Source organism: Caretta caretta, chromosome 3 (genome assembly GCF_965140235.1).
Source record: "Caretta caretta isolate rCarCar2 chromosome 3, rCarCar1.hap1, whole genome shotgun sequence".
In the NCBI taxonomy this organism is placed as follows: Eukaryota; Metazoa; Chordata; order Testudines; family Cheloniidae; genus Caretta; species Caretta caretta.
In genome coordinates, this window is record NC_134208.1 from 164,547,609 (window position 1) to 164,562,798 (window position 15,190).

At 42.2% G+C, this 15,190-nt stretch overlaps 1 protein-coding gene across 2 annotated transcripts in view; it reads left to right on the plus strand.

The window, feature by feature from the left end:
• The window catches only part of GPATCH2 (G-patch domain containing 2), a 182,218-nt gene that overhangs the window by 122,971 nt on the left and 44,057 nt on the right, over nucleotides 1–15,190 (plus strand). For both annotated transcript variants that reach the window (XM_048843190.2, XM_075127071.1), the window contains 2 exons: nucleotides 3,061–3,125; nucleotides 15,117–15,156. In XM_048843190.2, the coding sequence (XP_048699147.1) occupies nucleotides 3,061–3,125; nucleotides 15,117–15,156 (105 nt within the window). The remainder of the gene's footprint in view (nucleotides 1–3,060; nucleotides 3,126–15,116; nucleotides 15,157–15,190) is intronic.

Genomic DNA, 15,190 nt, shown 5'->3' on the forward strand with positions numbered 1-15,190 from the left:
TTCTTCAGTATGCTCTTAACTCGTACAGGAGTTAGATGGTCATTCCAAACTTATGTCCCTGAAACATTTATACTACTAAGACTGTGTGTCAATGTTTGAAAGCTATATTTATGCTTACTACTATTGCCACTGGAGATGGTCACTATTAATTTTACTATCTTCTTGTATTTCCTTCTGAGCATTGGGAATTCAGTACATAGAAACAGCTGTAGACAAGACCCACGTCTTCTGATCGACACAGGAGCTAACCAGTTGACCAAGCATTCATCTTGCTCATAGTGTTCTTCCAACTGACTCCTTCCTAGAGCAAGACACAGAAGGCAATTGGCTTCTTTATTGGAAGATTCAGAAGATATCCATATGTGATATTGCTAACATCAGCCTTAGACTGTTGCCCTCTGTCAGTGTGTTGTTTCTCACAAAGGAAGGCAGTGTTGCAAATCTAAATTTAATATATAATTATTATATATTATAATAATCAGTATAGCATACATACCCATATATGTGTGTATTGTACATTTAATTTCATAAATCCTCTGTGGTTATTTAGTAACTGACATCACCTTTGATATTGGGAGAAACCTGAGCAATATACTTTCTGATGAATTGTAACTAGATTGAGAGCACTTTTATATTCAGTATAAATTAGTTACAAATCTTATTTCTTTATGTTAAACTGTCAGGTATAAAACAATATCTTATCAGGTGGATTTTCTTGAAATGTCCACGTTTATTAAATTTTGGATTATGTATTTCAAGCGAGTTGGAGACTTAAACATTTTTCCATAAGTATGGCTGCTGGTAAACAACCAATTTTAGTCCAGAAAATAGCTTCTGCTTCTGTCAACATGTTGTTTATTTTCTCTCTGAGATAAAAACTTCAGTTTTCTGATATTTGTACGAAGATAAAGTCAGTAAACAAGATTAATATAGTGTGGAAAAGGTTGTCAGCAACCCTGGCAAAGGAAATAAGTTGCCTGTACACAGAACATACTGTAAACTGAATAAAAGTGTCAGGTCCACCATGAGATAATGTGATCATGAACCTCTAACAAAGCATGACATAGGCACAGTCGGCTTTTCTTATACCCACAGTGTAGAAAATGGATTACTATATTCCAGGAATACCCACTGGAATAGCATGAAAACCTCATTTTGAGATTAATGCAGGATGTAACTCTCTAGAACTGAGCCACATGTTTACCGATGGTGTTCAAGTAACAGTTCAGTTACTAATGTTATAACTTCCTGATTACATATACATTTAAAATGTTTTAGTTCATTAGTGTTTCAAAGTCCATATTTGTCAAATAATGTGTCCTGCTCAAATTACAAGATAAAATGTAATATTAGAGGGGAAGTTTGTTTGAAAGCGTTGATTGCAATTTCGTTGTTACAAAATGAATAAGCAAGACTGCTTTCACTCCATTAAAACTGACTAAATTAATATCAAATATTGGTGTCTGGAACTGCCCATTGTATATGCTGGTTTGCAGACAAGCTTTCTTTCAGGTAGCAAGTTATAATGTTGCTACGTCTCCTGCTGTCAAGGTTTTAGATGTAGTTGCATTTGAATAATCACTGACCAGTAAAATAGGTGCCCTTTTCAAGTTCTATTAGTTTGAGAGATTCTTCCCATTATAATGAAATTCCCCAGTTTACAGATAGGAAATTTCTGTGGAAGTGGACAAATATTTTGAACCCGTGGAGCTTTCTAAAGGCATCTGTGGTATTATATGAACATTTTCCAGACTTGAACCTTAAGATGCCTTGGTTCTCCTTCTGCGTAAAAATGTGTAAGAGTAGAGGAAACTTGCTTTTATAAAATATTCAGTGTTTTGTTGTCTTTGAAAATGCAAGTATCATCCTCCTGATGAGTGATGACATGTCAAATGTGAATAAACAGAGGATCCATAGGTAAAAAAACACCCAAACCCCAGTGGTTCCGAACACTATGTGCTTATCAGCTGTTTATTTGTGTGGTTTCCAGGTCTGCTTTCAGAACTGGCAGCGTAGCTGATTTTTGTTGTCCTGACTTTGGTCATCTAGTGATTGTAAGACTTTATCCGCTGGAGACTTTAAAGTATGTAATTGTAAGAGGACTTGTTGCCCCAAACAAGAGTAACTTCAGCACTCACTTTCTGCATGTGTGCAACTTCAGCAGGTGGTTCCTAATGCCCCCTAACTTCACCTCCTGTATGTATGCACAGTAGCTATAACAAGCAAATTGTGCTGCAGAAGAGCAGGAGGCTGCTCGGCTGTAGTATTGCATAACACCACTAAGCCATATTTTCCATATACACACCCTTTTCAAAGCCTATTTGTGCCACATGAGGGAAGTATATAAGGTAAATATATAACTAGTCTTAAAAATCCTCATATTTCTTTTTGATTGCAGTTGAGATTAAAGAAGGGACAACTGAATATGACATCAGTGTAGTGATATACCATTTTATATGTACATTTTACTTAACTTTTATTTTCATTAGCATTTGCTCTGTGTTGGAGACTAAGACCTGGGTTTTCAAAGTAGTCTAAGGGAGTAAAAGCCATTTTAAAATCCCAGCCTAAGTCACAACTCTGTGTATTTCTACAATCTTAAAGACCCAATACGTTCTGGGTGGGATTTTCAAAAGCACCTACATCCCATTGTCAAAGGCATTTACATCTGCCTAAAGATGCAGATAGGCATCTTTTGAAATTTTCAAAAGCACCTAAGCAGATTAGGCACCTAATTTCCATTAACATCCTACCGGGCACCTATTTGCATCATTAGACCTGTAGACACATTTGAAAATCTGACCACAAGGCTGCTAAACTTCTCAATTACCTTTGAAAATTGGGATTAAGCTCCTAAATCATTGAGATACTTATGAAAATACTTCAGTATTTGAGTTATCAATTGAAAGTGTCACTAATTGTATTTACTGTATTTAGTGTCTGTTTCTACCTCAGTAGGTAGTATATATTCTTCCAATGGAAAAATACAATGTACATGTAATACAGCCCAAGAACTTGCAGCATTTTTATTTTATTTTTTTCCTTTTTTTGCCCTCTTAGATTACCACTCCAGGACCAGGCAACAAGAAAATTGTTCACTTGTCCCAAGATTCTCATCACAATGAGTGAGTACCAGTGGTGGGGGTTGTCACTGTTTTTATTATTATTTGTATTACAGTAGCATTTGAGGCCCAAAGCCATATTGACACACTGTACAAACACTGAATAAAAGAGGGCCCTGGCCCAGTTATAGGACATATCCAAAGGATATTACAACCCTTTTAGCTGACTGTGGGTTTTTAATTAAAATGTGGAGTGCTGTGAATGTGTTTTTATTAAGTTTTTATGCAGATACTTAAATTATATTTAAAAGGTTGCCATGTTATAAGTGTTCACAGATATGCTAAGTAATAAATATAAAAGATTGTGTAAAGACATTTGAAATAGTTTTCTTCAGAGAAGAATAACAAGGAAGTTCAGAAATGTCAAACTACATTTCATAAGGAAAATACAATATCTAACACTTTTAAATTTGATATCCTGTGAGAAAACTGGTTCACATATAAGTTCCAAGAACCAAAAGCCTGAACTGATTATTTGAGTACATTCTGACTGTGATGTTGCACTCCATATGCTTTCTGCAGAAGGTCTCTTGTGAGGTATCATTACAAATCTTATTATCTACTGAGTGTGTTCGTCCTATTTGTTTGCATGTATTATTTCTATGTCTGAAGTTAGGAGAATAAGATATAAACTTGTATTAGTGATGTAAACGTATTAAATGGAAGCTATTAAGGGTGCTTCAGAATCAGTGAACGGTAAATAGCTCTGTTTACTTGCAAACCTTCCTGTGTACGTGCGGGCCAGCCCAGGAAGAATGGAGGCTGGGGTCTCACAGGACATGTGACCATGTCACCTGATAATGAAATCCATCTTAAATCTGGTACTTTTCCATTTAGAAGGAGGGGTGGGGACCCAGAGAGACGAAAGATTCCCGTCTTGTGCCAAAGCTATAAAAGGGGGTGGAGTAGGACAAAGGGGCAGCCAGTCATGAGAGAACCCCTATTTCCACCTGAGATGTCTACTGGAACTAACAAGGACTGTACCAGGGAAAAGGATTGGGCCCAGACTAGGAGGGAGTCTAGTCTGTGAAAGAAGCTTAGTGGAACTTCTCTGAGGGTGAGATATTACCTGTAATCAGTTTCTTAATGCATTAGGCTTAGACTTTCGTGTTTTGTTTTATTTTGCTTTGTTACTTACTTTGTTCTGTCTGTTATTACTTGAAACCACTTAAATCCTACTTTTTATGCTTAATAAAATCACTTTTGTTTGTTAATGAACCCAGAGTAAGGGATTAATACCTGGGGGAGTAAACAGCTGTGCATCTCTCTCTGTCAATGTTATAGAGGGCGGACAGTTTGTGAGTTTACCCTGTATAAGCTTTATACAGAGTAAAACGGATTTATTTGGGGCTTGGATCACATTGGGAGCTAGGCGCTGGAGGCAAGTAACCCTCTGAGCTGTTTTCAGTTAAGTCTGCAGCTTTGGGGAAGTGGACCGGACCCTGGGTCTGTGTTGCAGCAGGCTAGCGTGTCTGGCTCAACAAGGCAGGGTTCTGGAGTCCCAGGCTGGCAGGGAAAACGGGCTCAGAGGTAATCTCGGCACATCAGGTGACAGTCCCAAGGGGATCTCTGTGACCAAACCTGTTACGCTGACATCACTGGGTACCATTAGATAGTCCAATATATCATTAGACCAGTGGTTGTATTCATATGATATTGTTAGTAGCAATGCTTTTCTGATGTCTTTTGAATAGTTTTCAATAATAAGACATTATTTTCTTCTTTTTTCAAACAGGGAATCCAAAAAACTAGGTTTACCAAAAAGCTCACCAAAAAGAATACAACCATAAAAGGCATGTCTTTACATAGTTATTAGTGATTAACCTGAAAATGAATAGGAATGTCTTATTATAATCTACCTTACGTTAATTTTATTTTTAAAAGGCATCATTGGAATTAATTTCCCAGCCAAACTTATGAAACAGTCAAAATTATGTGACTGTTAGTGTGATGTAAATACCCCACCTTCTTCTTTGAATGATGGTCCCTATTTGTATTCTACTATGGGCTTATGCATGCTCACCATGTGCCCAGAGCCGGAGAGTTTGAAAGTAGTGTCCATTGGTCCTCACATGCACCCTGGCTCACCTTGTGCCTCCAACTGAGGGGATAATAAGGTGCCTCTCCAGTTTCTTCTCACCACCACGTGGTCTGGGTCAGAACCTTAAGTTTCTGCAGTTTCGGCTTCTTTCTACAAAATAAGAATTATCTGGTTGAATTATCTAATTATCTTGTCTCAGAGACAAGAAAGAGACTAAGTCTCATGAAAAGAACGCCCATAAGCATTGGGTTCCATCTGTACCAGACTGTTTTCTGGCAGTACCGTCATCCCGGGCTCCTACTAAACCCTGGGATTTGTCAGGACCGATGAAGTTCGATAACTGTCAACTTCAAATACCACCCTCCTCATAGGTTCTGACCACCTGGACAAGCGGAACCCCTCTCACACCAGAAGATCTGAATCTGTTGGTGCGTCACAGGACATTTTTGCTTTCCCAGATCTGGAATCCCCTCCTCCATCAGTTCCCTCCCTCGAGGGAGATAATATCACCTCCAAGGTAATTGACTCCTGGAAGGAGCTTATCACCCGTCCTATACACAGAATACATCTCCCTCCAACAGAACTGATGGTACTGCTACTGGAACCAGAATCAGCCTTCTCCTCATCAGGAGATTTAGCCATCTGATAAACCATTCTTCCTTTAACCTACGTATCCTTCACCACCCAAAAGACCGACACAGGTTTGGAACCAACCTCTGCCTCATCTAACTAGGAGCCACTGGTACCTCATGCAATGGGGGGGCACCATGACCACCTATCCACCCCTCCTACTGGCCATATCAGGGACCTTGGGACCAGTACCCCTCTGCAGAGTTGATCCAATTTGCCAGAGAGTTACCCTTACCTCCCCTCCAAGGGGATGCTCAGATCTGCCAGCAAGATTGCCATCATCATTCCCAGACAAAGAAGTGAATTCTATGTCCCTTCCTCCCTCTTCTGCCCCTTCTCCCCTCCCCTCTTCCCCCCCCCCCCCCACAATGCGGAATGACTTTAAGCAGTTCCAGGACCTCTGCAGAGTTGCTGGAAAGCTTCAGATTCCTCTTGAGTCAATCCAAGACTCCCAGCACAAACTCCTAGACATCTTGCATGCTTCTAGACCCAACAGAATCGTTTTCCCTGTTAATGAAGCCATACTGGATCCAGCTAGGACAGTTTGGCACAATCCTCCTACCTGTGATTCTACCTCCAAAGGGGCAGAGAAGCATTATTATGTGCCGGCCAAGGTTGCAGAATTTTTGCTTTCTCGCCCTGTCCCCAATTCACTGGTGGTCTGTGCTGTTTCTAAAAGGCTAGACAGCAACATCCCCAGTCTACTCCTGCAGACAAAGACAAATGCCTGGATCTTCTGGGAAGAAAGGTCTTCTCATCATCTAGCCTTCAGTTCAGGATACCCAATAACCAGGCACTACTGGCTAAATAGGATTTCCTGAACTACGCCATGTTTGCGGAGTTTACAGACCGCCTTCCCCAATAGAACAGAGCTAGTTTTCAAGCTCTGGTAGATGAAGGCAAACTGATAGCCAGGACCACCTTCCAATCTTCAGTCGATGCTGCTTATATCTCTTCTAGAGCTATGGTTTCTCCCTTCATCATGCACAGGGCTCATTAGGGAGATCCGTTATACCATCAAGGACCTCCCCATGGATGAATCACGCCTCTTCAACCAGAAGACGGAGGAGTTCCTCCATACCCTGAAGGATTGCAGGGCTACCCTCTACTCACTGGAGATATACATGCCTGTCCCTAAGAGGAAGTTTCAGCCAAATCTAGACATATGGCTCAGCAGTTTTTCTATCAGAGGCCCTATGAACCATCACATAACAAACTGAGGCTTCAAAAGTCCCACTTCTCTACGCCTTCTGCAAGAGGATTGGCAACTCAATCTCAGGCCCCAGCTCAACATTGTTTTTGATTGGAGCTCAAGAGCCATGAAACACTGAGTCCAAGGCCTCCTGACACCCATACACCATTTAGGGGTTGTCTAGCATTCTTTTTGTATACTTAGAGTGTGATGATAATGGGCAAATGGATACTGAACATCATTCACTCTGGCTATATGATAGAATTTGCATCCCTATCTTTAAGGACAACTTTCACGAAAGTATTCTCAAAAAAGAGGTGAACTCTTCACTGCAGCAAGGAACGATAGAACATGGATCTCTGCAATACCAAGGGAGAAGGTTTTACTTGACCTACTTTCTGGCACCCAAACACAAGGGTTGTTGGAGACCAGTCCTCAACCTCTGCCATCTCAACCGCTTCACTGACAAACTCAGATTTCACATAGTCATGTTGGCAGAGATAATTCCATCTTTAGAAAAGGGCATGTGGTTCATGGCTCTAGATATGAAGAATGCTTACTTTCATGTACAGACACTTAGATTCATAGTAGGCTCTGACCATTTTTAGCACAGAGTATTCCCCTTCAGAACAATGACTGCCCCCAGAGTCTTCACCAAGATATTCTTGATAGTAGCCGTCCACGTCAGATGTCATGCTCTCAATGTCTTCCCTGAACTCGACAATTGTCATCTTGTTGCCAAGTCCTGCCAGGAAGCTTATGCATCAGCTTCTATTATGCTGCATCTTCTCTCTTCACTGGGAGTCAGTATAAACATGGAAAAAATTGTTCTCACACCCATTCAATCTCTGGATTTCAGCAACGCATCCTTAAATTCTATCCACGCAAGAGCATATCTGTCCGGGGACAGGTTCCAGACCATGAACAAAATCATAGTTCACATCACAAACAAGCCTCAATTATCACTCAAAACATGTTTCTCTCTCACCTGGCTTACATGGCCTCATGCACCTACGTTACCACGTTAGCACGACTCCATCTTTGTTGCCTTCAGACTTGGCTGCAGTCGGTATACTCCTCAAGCCATCATTCCATGAACCTCATGGTGACAATTCCAGCCAAGGTACTGTCTTCCCTGCTGTTGTGGACAAATTCTCTTCAGGTATGCATGAGTGTCCCTTTTCTCCCTTCCTCTCTGAAGAGGACCATTATTATGGACGCATCCCTCTTAGGTTGGGGAGCCCCCATGAACAGCCACACAGCACAAGGAACCTGGATGTTCTTGAGAGGCCAGGATGCACATCAATATCCTGGAGTTGCAAGCAGTACAGAAGGCATGCAAGTCCTTTCTTCTGTGCTCACCATGTCCTTATAATGTCAGATAACATTATGATGGTCTTTGACATCAACAAGTAGGGAAAGAGCAAGATTCCCCTTCCTCTGCGCAGAAGCAGTCAGTCTCTGGAATTGGTGTATCAGCAATCAAATCAACCTACCTTCCAATGAAGCAAAATGGGCTTACAGATTCCCTCAGAATGCCATTAAATAGTTGAACAAGAGTGGGAGCTCCCTCACTCGGTAGTTCGCAATATTTTTAATCTATAAGAACCCCAACAAGATCGTTTTTGCTTCTCAAGCAAACAGGAAATGCACCACATATTGCTCCAGAGGAGATCTAGGTCACCCCACTCAGGATGATACTCTGCTTCTTACTTGGTTGGACCAGTTCAACGGTGCCTTCCCTCCGCTACTGCTCCTGCAGTATGAGTTCTGTGCAACATGAGTACTGTGCAAAATCTGGCAGGACAAAGTGAGGTTCATCCTGATTGCCCCCTTCTGGCCCAGACAGTTCTGGTTCCCTAACTTCCTATGCATTTCATCATGACCACCAATCATCCTCCTAGTGTTCCCCAAGCTCCTGACTCAGTGGAACGGCAAGAGCAGGCACCCCGATCCACATCCACTCCACTTCTCAGGGCTTGGTATTTGGATGGGCATCATCCTTAGAACATTCATGCTCCACAGTTGTATGAGACATTCTCTCTAATAGTAGAAAGGACTCTACTAGAAAATGTTACCTAGCTAAATGGAAGTGCTTCTCTTCCTGGACACAACAAGGAGGTGTTCTCCCAGAGACTACAGATATTTCTCTCATCTTGGACTATATCCTATTTCTGAAAACACCAGGTTTCTCTATCAGCTCCTTGTGAGTCCACTTGTTGGCGATCAGCGCATACCATCTACCTTCTGAGGGCTATTCAGTCTTCACATATCCACTGATCAATGGATTCTGGAAAGTCCTAATAAGAATTTTCGCACCTACTCAGAACCCCGTTCCCCTGTGGAACCTGAACCTTGTTCTCTCAGTACTCATAAGCTTCCATGCCCCGTTTGAGCCTTTAGCTACTTGCTCCATGTCTCTTAGTGAAGGTCACTTTTCTTGTAGCCATTACCTCAGTGAGAAGAGTTGGTGAACTTGAAGTTGAACCAGTCAGCCTCACCTCAGTCCCTGGAAAAATCATGGAGCAGGTCCTCAAGGAATCAATTCTGAAGCACTTAAAGGAGAGGAAAGTGATCAGGAACAGTCAGCATGGATTCACCAAGGGCAAGTCATGCCTGACTAATCTAATTGCCTTCTATGACGAGATAACTGGCTCTGTGGATGAGGGGAAAGCAGTGGACGTGTTGTTCCTTGACTTTAGCAAAGCTTTTGACACGGTCTCCCACAGTATTCTTGCCAGCAAGTTAAAGAAGTATGGGCTGGATGAATGGACTATAAGGTGGATAGAAAGTTGGCTAGATTGTCAGGCTCAACGGGTAGTGATCAATGGCTCCATTTCTGGTTGGCAGCCGGTATCAAGTGGAGTGCCCCACGGGTCGGTCCTGGGGCTGGTTTTGTTCAATATCTTCATAAATGATCTGGAGGATGGTGTGGATTGCACCCTCAGCAAGTTTGCAGATGACACTAAACTGGGAGGAGAGGTAGATACGCTGGAGGGTAGGGATAGGATACAGAGGGACCTAGACAAATTAGAGGATTGGGCCAAAAGAAATCTGATGAGGCTCAACAAGGACAAGTGCAGAGTCCTGCACTTAGGACAGAAGAATCCCATGCACCGCTACAGACTAGGGACCGAATGGCTCGGCAGCAGTTCTGCAGAAAAGGACCTAGGGGTTACAGTGGACAAGAAGCTGGATATGAGACAACAGTGTGCCCTTGTTACCAAGAAGGCCAATGGCATTTTGGGATGTATATGTAGGGGCATTGCCAGCAGATCGAGGGACGTGATCATTCCCCTCTATTCGACATTGGTGAGGCCTCATCTGGAGTACTGTGTCCAGTTTTGGGCCCCACGCTACAAGAAGGATGTGGAAAAATTGGAAAGAGTCCAGCGGAGGGCCACAAAAATGATTCAGGGACTGGAACGCATGACTTTTGAGGAGAGGCTGAGGGAACTGGGATTGTTTAGTCTGCGGAAGAGAAGAATGAGGGGGGATTTGATAGCTGCTTTCAACTATCTGAAAGGGGGTTCCAAAGAGGATGCATCTAGACTGTTCTCAGTGGTAGCTGATGACAGAACAAGGAGTAATGGTCTCAAGTTGCAGTGGGGGAGGTTTAGGTTGTATATTAGGAAAAACATTTTCACTAGGAGCGTGGTGAAACACTGGAATGCGTTACCTAGGGAGGTGGTGGAATCTCCTTCCTTAGATATTTTTAAGGTCAGGCTTGACAAAGCCCTGGCTGGGATGATTTAGTTTGGGATTGGTCCTGCTTTGAGCAGGGGGTTGGACTAGATGACCTCCTGAGGTCCCTTCCAACCCTGATATTCTGTGATTCGTGATGATGGCAGATCTTCTATATTCCATAATTCCATAAGGATATTCCATAAGGATTAGGTTTCTTTGAGGTCTACACCCCAAATTCACCCCAAAGTAGTTTTGGAATTTCACCTTAACCCAATCCATTCACTTTCCTGCGTTCTTCCCAAAATCACACCCTTCCACAGAGGAACGAAGACTCCACTCTCTTGATGTTCAGTGAGCCTTGGCTTTCTACCTACAGAAAACAAATCCCCGAGACTGTTTATTGCTATAACAGAAAGAGTCAGAAGGCATGCCATCTCCTCCCAGAGAATCTCCAAATGGATCTCTGGCTGCATTCTACTCTGCCGTCAGCTTTCGAATCATGCCCCGCAGCCCCCACAATGGGGTAAGAGCTCATTCCACTAGAGTGCAAGCAACAACTATGACGTCTCGTCAGGAGGTGGGGCTTCATTCACATATTTGCAAGACATTATGCCGTAGTGCAGGACTCTTCTGCTGATGCCTCTTTTGGGATGGTGGTACTCCGCTCAGTCCTACTGCCTACTTCGATATTGCTTGCCAGTTACTCATAGTGGAATATGATACGGATCATCACTTGAAGAAAAGGTGGTTACTTACCTGTAACTGGAGGTGCTTTGAAATGTGTGGTCCCGATCTATATTCCACTACCTGCCCTCCTTCCCCTCTGCTTCAGATCTTATCAAGTAGTTGGTCCATCCCACCCTTTATCCCCTCGTTCAGAGGCATGAGGTGAGCCAGAGTGCAGGCGTGGACCAACGGACACTATTTTCAAAATCTCCGGCTCTGGGCACACAGTGCACATGCGTAACCCCACAGTGAAATACAGATAGGGACCACACATCTTGAAGAACCTCCAGTTACAGATAAGTAACCTCCTCTTAGTGTTTGGGTAAACACGACAGTTCCTGATAGTTATGCTAGCAGGAAAGGGTTATTCTTACCTCTAAATATGGGGCCTCACTGTTGATTTACACTATTAATGGAAGTAACTTACATTCATGGACTCCTGCACAGCTTGGGCTGAGAAGGCTGTAACCTTTCTTCTATTATGTTAACTCATGCATGCATGCGTTCTCTCTCTCTCTCGCTCTCTTCTCACACCCTCGCCCCCCCCCCACCTGTTCTATATATGAGTGTGCAAACTCAGCCTCGCACTTTCCAGTTCCTGCTTTTTTGTTCTCTTCACTATAAAAGTAGAAAAAGTAGCCAGGGTATTATTGATTTATATTACAATGGTCACTTGATCACCATATTTGGGGTCAGTAAGGAATTTTCCCCGCCCGTCAGATTGGCAGACACCCTGGGGGTTTTTTCACCTTTCTCTGCATCGTGGAGCATGGGTCACTTGCAGGTTTAAACTAGTGTAAATGGTGGATTCTTTGTAACTTGAAGTCTTTAAGCCATGATTTGAGGACTTCAGTAACTCAGCCAGAGGTTACAGGTCTGTTACAGGAGTGGGTGGGTAAAGTTCTGTGGCCTGCAATGGACAGGAAGTCCAGACTAGATGATCATGATGATCCCTTCTGACTTTAAAGTCCATGAACCAGTCATGATCAGGGCCCATTGTGCTAGAGGCTATGGTACAGGCTTTCAGGGTTTTCTACAGAATAGTCAGTCTTCCTGAGCAATCCCACAGTATGCAGCATATTCAGTACTTTCAGAGTGTCAAACTAACAGGGCATTTAAGAACAGTGCAAAAATTTCCAGGGACACTACTCTTCCTGCAAATCCATTAGAGGGGTTCTGATTTTAGAGGGGTTCTGAGGTTGCTCTAGATGGGTTTGGAAAAAGTTCAGTTTAAAACTGTTATGCTGTTAAACTATATTAAATTTAACCATTTTAGAAATCAGAGTGGCCAAGCCATTAAATTATTCACTGTTTAGAAGCCCATAAACGGGGTTAGAAATAACTAGTATTGTTTTTCAGTTAGTGATCCATTTAATGCTGCAAAGACACAGTTTGCATTTTAGCAATATGTTTGATTCAACACCCAATATCTGGTAACATTACTGAATACCTTCTACAGATTCCTATACTGCTGCTTCCACTGGTAGACTAACTTGAGTCTTCAAGAATCTTCTTGTGTCCTGTGTAGCTTCTGGAGGGAGAAGGCATGGCCTGTCATTACTTAGTAACTGCAGCAATGTGAGAAATCTGAGCATGGTGATGATGTTCAAAAATAGGAGTTTTTCAGTAAACATGGCCTGAGGAACTTTTCGATTGAGTACTTCAAGGGATCATTTTGAAAACACACACTTTCTGATTATACGATATTGCCCATTCGCAGCTAGAACAGTACAACCACATTTACAAACAGGGTGGTGGTGTTTCTATGTATTATTTTAATGCATTGAACTATGTTGCTGTCAAGGCTGATTCCCCACTCTGGCACTTCGAGTGCAGAAGGTGGGGGCCTGCAAGGATTTTAAAAATTAATACTGGCCACTCCAGGCTTGTATTAAACTCCCAAGGTTACAGCTTTTCTCTGACCTTGGCTTGGTAAACACTGCCACCACCCAAATTCAGCCCCCTTTTTCAGATCCCAGGAAGGCGCACTTGGGAATTCCTTGCTGTGGGGTACCCTCAAGCCCTTTCACTCCCCCTCTACACCCCCCCCCCCCGGAAAAAGTGAGAAATAAAACAAAGGAAATTAGCTGTTGCCACCAGTTAATTTAACAACATATGCACAAACCTCTTAGGACACCAAAAATCCAATCCTGTTCTTAAAAAGGTAAATTTTATTAAAAACAAAAAGAAAGAAAATACATCTGGAACTTAGGCTTTTGCAAGATTTTAAAAGAATAATTCCAAAAATTAAGCACCTAAAATAGCTTTCTTGGGGGTTCATCTTAAAGGTTACAAGCAAACAAAAGCATCTGAGGTTAGCACAGAGGAGTCCACAAGCCTTACAGGAAATAAAAGAAAGAAACCTAATTGTATCTTACTAGACATTTCCTAATCTACTTACATATTTCGGTAGTTCTAGGTATGATCTGATGAGTTCCATGCCTGGTAAAAAGCTTTTTACAGCATAGTCATAGCCCTAGGGTGACCAGAGAGCAAGTGTGAAAAATCAGGACAGGCAATGGGGGGTAATAGGCGCCTATAAATATCTGGACTGTCCCTATAAAATCAGGACATCTGGTCACCTTACATAGCCCTGACTTTGCTCTGTTCCCCTCTCTCTGGAGAACAACACAGAACACAAAGGGAAAGCTTTTCCCCCCAATTTTAAAAAGTTCTAGCCTTCCCATTGGCTCTTTTGGTCAGGTGCCCTCTCCCTTTTCTTTACCTGGGGGACTTTTTAACCCTTTACAGGTAAAGCAAGCAGCCACCAAGAGGGACTTTATAGATAGCTGGTTGGCTGGGTGTCTATAAAAGGGAGCAAGCTCCCCCCCTTCATTTATCACAGTTGCCCTTCCCCCAAGATCAAGGGGAAATATACTGAGGTGGGGAAAGGGTGGGGTGTAGTTCCAGGTGCTCTTCTTCTTTTTCTTCCTCTTCCTAGATCTGAGATTTGTCCCCAACAGCCGCTGTTAAATCCCAGTGTAATGCCACTGTAGTCACATTTGAAGGCCTGCAGCCTGTTTCTTATCTTGGTGTACGTAAAAGCCAGTTTAAAACCCCCAGTGAATACAATGTGGGAAAGCACTGTGCTAGCTTATCCTATATTTCATTCATGACCTGCAGCCCTCCTACTATTCCAGTGGTTTGCCTCTGTAAAGTAAAAGATTGTCAGTAATGCCAAGTTACGTGACAGTTTTGAGACATGAGACCATCAAATTTATGTCAACTTACAACTGAAAATAGAATTAAAATCCAAGCCTCAATTGGTGAAATGCTAATGTGTTAACATATACCAGTTAGCCCTCAATGCTTATAGATCTGTTAAACTCTAATAATTAAAAGTTTACACTTCAGTAACAAGGATAGAATTAAATTGTTATTAATAGCATATATTTCAATACGCAGATTAAGACATGTAAAATGTTAGCATTTACGAATTAAATTAATTTAATAGAACATAATTAAATGTAAAGCTAATGGGTACTCAGTTTGCCTAAGAAGCGGAAATTTGCAGCGCGAGTGCATTCTTACATTCCTATCAAAACTGTAACACACTTTGAGAGTTCCATAAAATATCCCATTAAAATAAAGCATAGCCTAAGGCTGTATTTTCCTGGTGGACAATAAAATACCCAAAAGCACGCACAAACTGGTCATATGACAGCACGTGCTTTAGGTAGTTATATTGCTAAACTCTTCTTTTCTTTTTCTCCCACAGCCACTGGTTTAGCCCTGGGGCTAGGAAGGAACATAGCCAGGTAAGAACCACTTTGATCAAGAGCAGTTTACTTC